The 11487-nt window shown below is 40.4% G+C and overlaps 1 protein-coding gene across 1 annotated transcript in view; it reads right to left on the bottom strand.

Annotated features, from left to right (window-relative positions):
• CFAP44 (cilia and flagella associated protein 44) overlaps positions 1-11487 on the bottom strand; it is a 138066-nt gene that overhangs the window by 11646 nt on the left and 114933 nt on the right. The window contains exons 30-33 of the mRNA XM_014545394.1: positions 7724-7834; positions 5905-6035; positions 4469-4585; positions 3118-3319 (exon numbers count right to left, since the gene is read on the bottom strand). Of these exons, the coding sequence (XP_014400880.1) occupies positions 3118-3319; positions 4469-4585; positions 5905-6035; positions 7724-7834 (561 nt within the window). The remainder of the gene's footprint in view (positions 1-3117; positions 3320-4468; positions 4586-5904; positions 6036-7723; positions 7835-11487) is intronic.

Genomic DNA, 11487 nt, shown 5'->3' with positions numbered 1-11487 from the left:
CAGAAACCAACTGTGGGGTCTCTCATCTCTGGTTACAGGAAAGGAACTCACTCTAGTTTCATACTCAGAATTAGAAATCACTCTTTAACCAAATTCAGAACTTGCTTTCAGAAAATGGCCTGGAGGTGAGAGAACTAAAAGTCACTGAATAAAACTCCCACACCGCGGAACTATGTTTTATTCTATTTTAACTAACACTCCAAAAGTGTGATACTTCACTTCACTTCATTTCCTTCACACGTTTTCCCAGACTTAGTTTCCCCAAATTGAAAGAAGCTTCCTCATTTTTATATTTGTTTATTCCTTGGTTTGATGAATAGTGCTTCCAAATATAAACAGCATCCATGGGCTACAGAAGCCAAAGGAACGTGAAGCACGTGAGAAACACGAGCACCTCCAGGCTTACACCTGAGAGAACTCTGTGTCCCGAGTAAGTGTTATGCAAACACGGAGCACTAACACGGACTTTTTAAATTTTCTACTTCGGCCCCCTGCAGGGCAGCGCCATCCGCACTGTGGGAAGTGGCCTCTATAAACCCAAGCAACCTGGACTAGTTGACCACTATATTCTCCCTTTTTTGGTTTTCTTTTTCAACTTTTCTTTAAAAAAATCTATCTAATTGTAGCAAAACACACATGACAAAAAATGATTTAAAGGATACATTTTAAAATGTACAGTTCTGTGGTATTAAGGTAGATGCTACAGTAATATTATCTTTATTAAAGCTGAAATACTTAATAACTTACGTATAGATTCCATATATTAGATATTACCAAAAAAAAATTTTTAATAGATTTATTTTTATTGATGTTTTTACAGAGAGGAAGGGAGAGAGATAGAGAGTTAGAAAGATCAATGAGAGAGAAACATCGATCAGTTGCCTCCTGCACACCCCCTACTGGGGATGTGCCCACAACCAAGGTACATGCCCTTGACCGGAATCAAACCTGGGACCTTTCAGTCCGCAGGCTGACGCTCTATCCACTGAGCCAAACCGGTTTCGGCACCAAAAAATTTTTAAGATAATAATCTTTATATTGCATCTTATACTATCCAGTTCCAGATGGATTAAAAATGCAAATGTGAAGAACACTACTTAAAGAGAAAACTATAAAAAAATCTTTATGACCTCAAAACAGAAAAGGATTTCTTTTTTTAAAAAAAAAATGTTTTTATTGATTTGAGAAGGGAAGGGAGGTTGAAAGATAGAAACATCAATGAAAAGAGAGAATCATTGATCAGCTGCCTCCTGCACGGCCCCCACAGGAGATTGAGCCCACAACCCGGGCATATGCCCTGACTGGGAATCGAACCATGACCTCCTGGTTCATGGGTCAACACTCAACCACTGAGCCACACCAGCTGGGCAAACAATACAGACACACACACACACACACACACACACACATACACAATACACAAAGCACAAATTAATAGATGAAATTAACTATATTAAGATTTAAAATGTCTATATCCCCAAAAGATACACTAAACACAGAAAAAGGCAAGCCACAAGTGAGAAGGGATTTGAAGTGCATTTAATGGACAAATAAAGAATATAGAAAGAACTCCCTAAAATTAATAAGAAAATGACGAAAAAAGAAGTTACAGATTGATAAAGGACATGACAGGCAAGTTACAGAAAAGGAAACACAAATAGATGTATGTGAAGTTGTTCAACTTCACCAGAATCAAGGAACTGTGAATAAAAACCACAATGAAAGACAATCTAACATCCACCAGGTTGACAAAAGTATTAAAGCCTGGTTGTATCAAGCACTGATGAGAATATGAAGCCTGGGCAATTGTCACTCACTGCTGAGGGCGGGAGGGCAGCTAAAATGGTAAAACCGCTTTGGAAGGCAGTGTGGCAACTTTGCAGAGAACTAAAAATGTACACATCCCTCTGTTACCCAGGAGCCCCATCTGGGAGTCACCTACACACACACACACACACACACACACACACACACACACACACGGAGACATATACAAGAAGGTTTACTGAAACACTACCTGTCACCATGAAAAATTAGAAATCCCTTAAATATCCATAGGAGACTGAAGAAATAAGTTATTTTACAGCCTTACAATGGATTATTATAATAACAGTTATTTTCAATCGCTTTCATCCCATGGTACACAAACTGATTATTGAACTTCTGCGGCACACCAAAAAATGTTTTATTTTTTGTCGATCTGACAAAAAAAATAGGTATAATTTTGATTCATTCACATGAGATGGCTATTGTTGTGTTGGCTGTTGTCATTTTTTTATTTGACAACCTAAGAGTGAAGAGGCTGGTGCCCCTGATTAAATAGGGATTGCATGTTTTAGAAATTCTTGCGGCTCACCAGTTGCAAATCGCTGTAATAGCAGTTAAGATGAACAACTGTCGTAGCAATTTGGATAACTCTAAAAAACTGGTTTCATACAGTGAACTGCAAAATTATATGAATAATATAGTATCACAGTTAAAAAGCATGCAGAGTAGTTTCACATAGTGTGTGTGGACCCACGCACATACCTGTGTACTCGCCTGGTACTTGATCCTGCGGAAAGGGATAGCAGAAAAGTTTCTCAAGCTTGCTAGTGGTACGTGGGTTATTATTGTGTTATTCCATATTTCATTGCACATAAACCCTTTTATAATTCAGGGAAATCATTTCTTTGATAGAAGGTGTATCGCTTTAAACTAGGACAGTGATCACTGATTGGTAAGAGAGATAATAAGTAGGAAGATGAGAAGGTGCTTTTGTTTCCTCTTAATTCTTCAGTTACTTACTGTTCTCTTTTAATATATTTTATTGATGTTTTACAGAGAGGAAGGGAGAGGGATAAAGAGTTAGAAACATCGATGTTTGATGAGAGAGAAACATCGATCAGCTGCCTCCTGCACACTTCCCACTGGGGATGTGCCCGCAACCAAGGTACATGCCCTTGACCAGAATCAAACCCGGGACCCTTCAGTCCCCAGGCCGACGCTCTATCCACTGATCCAAACCGGTCAGGGCGTGTTTTCAAAGTTGGAGACAGTCACTTGAGAGTTCCCTCTTATCAATAAATATTATGTATCAGTCAACATTACCAGATGATGGTGGGCCCAGGTACTCACTGCTTATAGTTTTTGCCATCTCTCTCTTTTCCCGAATGAGCTGCTTCCGTCTCTCCCGCCACTCTTTGTTGAGTTTCTGCTGCTTGGAGTTCTCCTCCTGGAGCTGCACGATGCGGCCTTGGAGCCGACTCAAGGATTGGTTAGAAAAGACCAGCGTTCCAGAAAGGTCCGTAGGTATTTCCCCAAATATCACATACTCTATCTGACAAAAACGAAACCAGACAAAAATCAAAGCAAAGACCAAACTAAACGTGCAGTCACAGAGAGCACAGGGCAAGCAGTCCCTTCTGCTCCTTGTTTAGGTCATTGTCGCTGGCCTGGTATTCTTCTCACCGCTAAGGAGGGTGACAGCAGGAGGTTGCCTGCGGAGAATAAGCACATTATAATTATCCCTCTGGGGCCGGCAGATCTGTCCACTCAGATCATGGCTAACGTCTACTGCACAACGATGAGACGGACAGACATTCCAGGGCTGGCACATTAGGCAAATTGCTACAGACAGCTGACCCAGTTTGCGTCAGGTTACACAGAGCAAATTACACCTGAAACATCGCTGAAGGCAAAAATGACAAAACTGAAACGGTCCTAGTTAGGGCACATCGCGAGAAGGCAGGAAAAGACAATGATGCTGGGAAAATAGAAGGCAGCAGGAAAAGAGAGAAAATATGAGACGGATTGACTCCATAAAGGAAGCCACAGGCACGAGTCTACAGGAGCTGAGCAGGGCTCTGAAGACAGGACACTGCGGACATCCCTCATTCATAGGGTCACCGGGGGCCAGAGCCAACTCAACAGCACGCAACACAGATGCATGTATACATAAGGCTGATCCTCGGTTTTTCTTCCAAAATACTGCGCTCTCTCTCTTTACCTGACAAAATATAGTATGGCGAGCCTTTTCTCTCACTGATATGTATCTCTGTCTTTTAAAATATTATAATTCAAGTGGAGGGTGGAGATGAACACAAAATGGGGAAAAAGAAAATTTTTCTTTTGTCTTGACTTTTGTCATTAACGAGTAGAGATTGCGGGAAGATCATTCTTGCATTATTACTTCACGTCTATTTAAAGATGGTGTGAAAAGTGATACGTGTGCAAGATCCGAGATTTCACCTGCCAAGCCACTCTACTCCTAAGTCCCAGGCTCACCATTCTCCTGAAATGATTCAACTTCCACAGCTGAACAGCAGGCCGCCGGGAAACACACGTGCTTTGGTGTGACTGGCGTGTCACTCTACAGGGAGAATTCTCAGCAAAGGACTGCTCTTCCCCCCACCAGTGACCCTTGGGAAAGGCCTGGGTGGGGTGGTTCTGCTCAGACAGAGGGGGACAACCTCTCTGGGCCCCTCACCTGGTGGAGCTTGAGCGGAATCACAACCAGAATTTCATTCAGCTGCTGCTGCTTCTCTCGTTGATAGGCCTCCAGGTCCTCCTCTGCTGCGTTCAGATTATTCGCCACAATTTTGACCTGTGGGCAGCCCCATGAGTGAAATGTTGACAAGATTCAGCAAACACATACCCGAGGTGGTAAGTGAGGGCATCTTGGGAGGAAGGAGAAGCATGAGCAGGATCTGCTTTGCTGGGCTGGGATGAAATGGGTGATTCCAGTTTGCAGCCCAGAAATGTATGGTATTTTCATCCTAAGTCGTGACCTACACCACTTTTCCCATCACTCCTATGTCCCCAGAGTGCAGAGGTCTGGTGAATGTGAGCTCAGAAGGCATGTCCTCATCTCCCTTCTCTTTTCACGTGAAAAGCTGCTTTTGGTACAGAGTGTCTTTGTCAGAATGGTTTGAATCTTGTTTGGTCATAGTAGGCTCGATAAGTTAAAGGGAAAAGCCTTTAAGGTGACGAAACTACTAACTACAGTATTTCTGAAGCACATCTTCATCTCCTAAAAACTTGAACGTTTCCCAAATCATTTCCTATTTGAAAGAGGAGAAGCAATCTATCAAAAATATTTCTGAATATCAATCAAGTTAAGTGATGTTGCTTTAGGAAAGATACCCAAGAGGGAAAATGAGCAGATAAGGGAGAAATTAATCAATAGAATTATACCAAAAGGTTAGCTAACTGGTCTCCGACATGGGATGCACACAACCCAGAGTTAAAAAGTGAAGAAAGAAAATATCTGAGTTTCTATTTCTATTTACTTTTATCTTATTCTTTTTAATTTCTCTTTTTGTGAATGTTTCATATTATACAGAACACAGTTGACCCTTGAACAATGTGGGGGTGGGGGTAAGGGCACCAAGCCTGCACAGTTGAAAATCCGCATATAACTGAAGTCAGGCCTCCACATCCATGGATTCCCAATCACAGATTCCAAATACCGTTTTCCATCAGTGGTTGGTTGAATCTACAGATGCCAAACCTGGGGGTACAGAATTGACTGGGGAAAAAAACCTCTGTTATAAGTGGACCTCTGCTGTTTAAGAGTCAACTGTATATTGTACAATAGTGCATAAGTACAACTTATATATAAATATACATTTATTATGTGGGTACAAGCACCACACTTTTTTTTTTTTTACATATAGAACTATGTAATCATAAAAGTTTGGGAATCAATGATTTAGGTAAAGAAAGTCCAATGCCCCCCGCCTCCGACTCCCCAGCATAACTGTGCTGGAAGGAAAAAAATCCTGGATGTAACATTTGAAGTGCATCTTCTCTTTGGAAAAGTCCTACATTATGTCATTGCTATGGAATTGAAATGTTCTAGCTGGGAGAACAAGTACCATGTTGAGGGCAGATAAATAGACCTGAAAAAAAGGCAAAGCATACTTTTTTGGACAATGTGTCGTATTCCTTTTTGAGGTTATCAAGAATTTTCTTCTCTTCAACTAAGGCCTCCTCAATGTCGAGCCTTTTCTCTCGAAGTTGAAGCGCCAGTTCAAAAAGACTCACATCGCAATCTGAAAAGACACAATAAAAGAGAAGTCAAATGAACGAATGAACAATAAAAGTTCATTTGTTATGGAACGTATTTCTACTGGAAGTGTGGGCTTTGGGGCTTCAGAATTATTAATGTCTACTTGTGGGTCTAACTAGCAAGATTTCATTATACTTGGGGCTCCATCATTCCAGGTGGAAACTATTACTAACCAGGATAGTAATTATGGTGCTAGCATTGATGTTCAGAGCAGTGCTCTGAGCCAGGCTTTGTGCTAGGCCCCTTATGTATGTTATCTCATTCAAGGCTCATAGGCCCTGCACGGCAGAAACTACTATTTTCATTTTATAGATGAGGACCCTAAGTCTCAGAGAGGGCATGTGGCTGACATGTGGCAGAATGGGATTCAAGTACAGTCTCTCTATATCAATTTCTGCTATATTACACTAACAGCCAAATTTACCCACCAACTAACAGATAAAGAATCCTATATAATAAAGAGGTAATATGGAAATTGACTGTCATGCCCTTGCACAAGATGGCCGCCCCCATGTGGCCACAAGATGGCCAGCAGGGGAGGGCAGTTGGGGGCGACCAAGTCGGCAGGGGAGGGCAGTGGGGGCAATTGGGCTGGCAAGGGAGGGGAGTTGGGGGCAATCAGGCTGGCAGGGGAGCAGTTAGGCATCAATCAGGCTGGCAGGAGAGTGGTTAGGGAGTGATCAGGCTGGCAGGCAGGCAGGCTAGCGGTTGGGAGCCAGCAGTCCTGGATTGTGAGAGGGATGTCTGAAGGGTCCCAGATTGGAGAGGGTGCAGGCTGGGCTGAGGGACACACCCCCCCCCCTCAGTGCACAGATTTCATACACCAGGCCTCTAGTGCGAAAATATAATAGAGTACTACAATGGAATTCAGGAACCTTAGTTCTAATCCTAGTTCTACCACTAAACTAGCTGTGGGACTGTCCAACCCATTGGATCCTGGTATAAAATAACAAGGAGCAATACATGATTTTTTAGCTCTCTTCTAATCATAAAGATTATGATTTTAAGAAGACTCTTATTTTCAAAAATCAAAACAAGATTTAAAATTTATTTGGAATTAAACTTTAAAATTTGATTTATAATTTATATAAAATGACTAGAAAAATAAATTTTAGATCAAATAGAAATTCTTTTTCTACAGAATCATTTACCTATTGAAACTGTAAGAATATTGGTCTGGATGTTTCAGACTGGTTTCACCAGTGAAAACAGTGAATATAAATTGCCAAGAATTTCCAGGAAACTGGTACAAACTGCCCTTACAAAACAGATTTGAAATATGAAAATGTGAATGGGTTTGTAAAAAAAGGGAGATCTTTGTAAAAAGAAAAAATAGTTTAAAAATACATAATAATCTTTTGTTTTTCCATAAAATGAAACTTGCTGCATAATTAATGACCCTCAATGGACTAAAGATCGTCGGCAGATCATTTGTCACTCATATATAGCCACCTAAAGAAACAGAAAATCAACCATCCAGAGAGCCCCCCCAAAGTATTCATTAGACTATATTTTGTATACCTTAAACCATCCTTTCCTTAAATATTATGATGCAATAATTGAGAAGACCAAAAAAAAAAAAAAAAAAAAAAGAAAAGAAAAGAAAGGATCTTCTTGATATGGTCAATTCATAGTTACTTCACAGAGAACATCTGGTTTTATCCAACTTACTTGATGGGCAGATAGAATCATCAAAAACCTCATCTTCAGATCCAGACTCATCTTCATCACTCTCCAAGCTGGATTCCTCCTCACTTGATTCCTCACTTTCCTCATCTTCTTCTAAGGAGGGAGTAAAACATTGCTAATAAGCACTAGTTCCTGTGTTAAGCTAAATCCCACATTTTAAAAATAAGGCATTTTTTCAATGAGTAAGTCACTAGGAGAATAGCAGAGAAAAAGCATGGAATTACTTAATATTTTAGAAGAGTTTAAAATGGTTAAAGACATAGAGACCACAAACTCAAATGCCTGCAGAAGGTTGTGCAATAGTCACAGAGGATTGAGGCCAAGCAGTCAAATTGCCTCTGCTGGGACCCACCTAACACACAATTGGTTACACAGGTCTACAATTCCTAAACCACAGTGCCCTCAAAGCAGAGAAGATTTCCACAACTTATCTGAACAGAAGGAGTGCTATGTATAATCTTCTTTTAACCCACTTAAGTGTGAATGTTCATGTGTTGATGCAGGAGGACCGAGATGTTTGATTTAGAGAACCTGCAGCAAACCCTTCTGGGGATTACTTGACAAAGACTCTCCTTTAACCAAACTTGAGTCAGCCCTACTGAGTTCTCTTTCTGACTAGTCCTTGGCCTTGGGCTCTGTCCTTGGCCCATTTAGTCCAGTTTTAGGAAGAATCATGCTATCAGTTTAGTAAAAATCCCCTACCCTTGATATCTGACCAAATTCCTTATTCCTTGCCCACAATATCTTATCACTGTGGTCTTCCTTCAGCCAAAATCCTGCCAGGTTAGTTTAGCAAAGGATTACCTCTTACTAATTTTCCATCCACTGACCCCTCACCCTGCTCCTTGGCTATAAATTTCCACTTGTCCTTGTACTCCAAGTTGCACTGATTTCTCTTTTCTACAAAATCCCATCATAGTAGTCCCCCCTAAATAAAGTCTGCCTTATTGTTCTTTAACAAGTGTTATGAATGATTTCTTTAATAATGTCATATACAATATCTTTTATCTATAATAATAAAAGCATAATATGCTAATTAGACCAGACGTCTTTCTGGACATCCTTCCTTCCAGACAAAGCCGCAGCGGGCAGGGGCCAGGGCCTAGGCCAGTGATGGTGAACCTATGACATGTGTGTCAGAGGTGACACACAAACTCATTTTTTTGGTTGATTTTTCTTTGTTAAATGGTATTTAAATATATAAAATAAATATCAAAAATATAAGTCTTTGTTTTACTATGGTTGCAAATATCAAAAAATTTCTATATGTGGCACAGCACTAGAGTTAAGTTAGGGTTTTTCAAAATGCTGACACGCCGAGCTCAAAAGGTTTGCCATCACTGGCCTAGGCCCTTGCATGAATTTCATGCATCAAGCCTCTAGTAAAATATAAAAAATTTTGAATACTAAAACACACCTGCCCTCGAGAGTTCTGGATAAGGGGTTATAGACATCTGCCACCCAACTCTGCCTCATTTTCTTTTTCTTTTTTTTCAGGGCTAAATTTATTTTTGTTGTTGACAATATTACAGATGTCCCCCATTTTCCCCGCTTTGCCCCCTTTTATATATACCTCCCCCACCCCGGCCTCATTTTCTTTTAAAACACCTTGAGGACCTCTATGAACCATAGATCACCAAATGGAAATTTGCATCTTATAAAACATCAAATTAGAGATAAGAGGTCGACCTCATACTCTGTAGATTTCTTAAATATAAGCTCTCCCATAAAATTACTTTAAGTGATCTGTACCAACTTATGCAATAAAGCATCAAAGTTTAAAATTAGACCTTAAAATTCTTACATAATAGAATTCCTCTTTGAGGGAGATGAAGTAGATCTACTTTTCCCTATTTCTCCCACTAAATATAGTTAAAAACTCTGGGCATTACTTATAAAACAAACACAAGAAGATTTTGACAAGCAGGAAGAAGGGAGATCAACTATGCATCTCAGAACTCGAGAAACAACACTCGGATGAGTTCCTTGGCCTCATATCTCAAACTCAGAGATGAATAAGTGGGCAACTTGGAAACACCAACAGCTGCAGATCAGAAAGACCCAACAAGAACTTCCTCTCTCTCGCCAAATGACCAAGAAAGAGGCAGTCTAGTAAGACATTTCGATGATAACCTAACCAAATACCACAGAGAAAAAAAATGTGGCTCCACTCCCACCCATATCAGCAAAGGCCAAGTGAGGAACCTAGACATCCACCCTTGCAAAGCTGTAATGAGGCACACCAACAGTCGCACAAGGATGGTGTCAGAGAAGGCCATGCAGGAAAGAGGGATTTATATTCCTGCTGGCTGATAACCGGCTGCCTTTTCTACCATTAAGATATTTGTAGAGACCCTATGGGTAGCCTGGACTTCCACTCTCACCTGGCAGTAACAAGGTTCCCTTCACATTCCCCCCAGAAGTGGAGTCTGAAGAGCCCTGGAGGAGAATCAAGACTTTCACCATTGCGCAGTGGTGCCAAGGCCATCCCCAACGTGTCAACAGAGATTACAAGGAGGAGCTGGGACTCCCATCTGCACAGCAGTGACAAGGAGATCACCCTTCCCTGGGGTGACAATGAAGGCTGAATACCTCCACCTAGCAGAAAGGAGTGGGCCCCCACCCCTTTCTCTGGCAGGGCAGTATTAGAGAAAGGCAAGTTAAATGAAAGATATTAATGAGATCAAGAGTCTCATAACATAATATGAAAGTTTCCAGGTTTTAGTATCAGAATAACACCAGTTTCAGAATGTGAACTGGAAAATTTTCTCTCCTCTTTGATTTTCTGGATGATATTGTGTACAATAGTAGTAATTCTTCTTCAAATGCTTGGTAGAGTTCTCCAGTGAAACTATTTAGACCATTAGATTTTATCAGGGGAGTTTTAAAATTACAAATTCAGCCCAACTGGTGTGGCTCAGTGGTTGAACGCCAACCTATGGCCTATGAGGTCATAGTTCAATTCCAGTTCAGGGCACAGCCTGGGTTTCAGACTTGATCCCCAGTAGGGGGCTTGCAAGAGGCAGCCAATCAATGATTCTCTCTCATCATTGATGTTTCTATCTTTTTCTCCCTCTCCCTTCCTCTCTGAAATCAATAAAATATATGTATACATTTTTAATTATAAATTCAATGTTCTTAATAGTTATCAAATTATCTATTTCAGATTGGATTGAGTCATGGTAGTATTTTTTGTAGAATTTATCTATTTCATCCAAGTTGCTAAATGTATGTGCATAAAGACATTCATTGTATTTCCTTGTTATCTTTTAATATCTGTAGTGTAGGTTTGTAATTATATCACCTCTTACATTCTTGATATTGGTACCTTGTTTGTTCTTTTCCTTTTATATTATTATTATTATTAGTAGTAGTAGTAGTATTTTACTCTTGCTTGAGGTTTGTCAATCAATTGATCTTCTTGAGAACAAACTGCTCTTCATATAAATGATTTTTCTCTTGGTTTTCTGCTTTCATTTTTATTGATTTCTGCTTCTATCTTTCTTCTGCTTGTTCACTTTGGTTTTTTTAAAAAAAATTTTTTTTAAGATATTTTAGCCCTGACTGGTTTGGCTCAGTGGATAAAGTGTTGGCCTGCGGACTGAAGGGTCACAGGTTCGATTCCAGTCAAGGGCATGTACCTTGGTTGTGGGCACATCCCCAGTAGGGGGTGTGCAGGAGGCAGCTGATCGATGTTTCTCTCTCATCGATGTTTCTAACTCTCTATCCCTCTCTCTTCCTCTCTG

Source organism: Myotis brandtii, unplaced genomic scaffold (genome assembly GCF_000412655.1).
Source record: "Myotis brandtii unplaced genomic scaffold, ASM41265v1 scaffold406, whole genome shotgun sequence".
Taxonomy (NCBI): Eukaryota; Metazoa; Chordata; class Mammalia; order Chiroptera; family Vespertilionidae; genus Myotis; species Myotis brandtii.
This window is presented reverse-complemented; position numbering and strand designations above follow the sequence as displayed.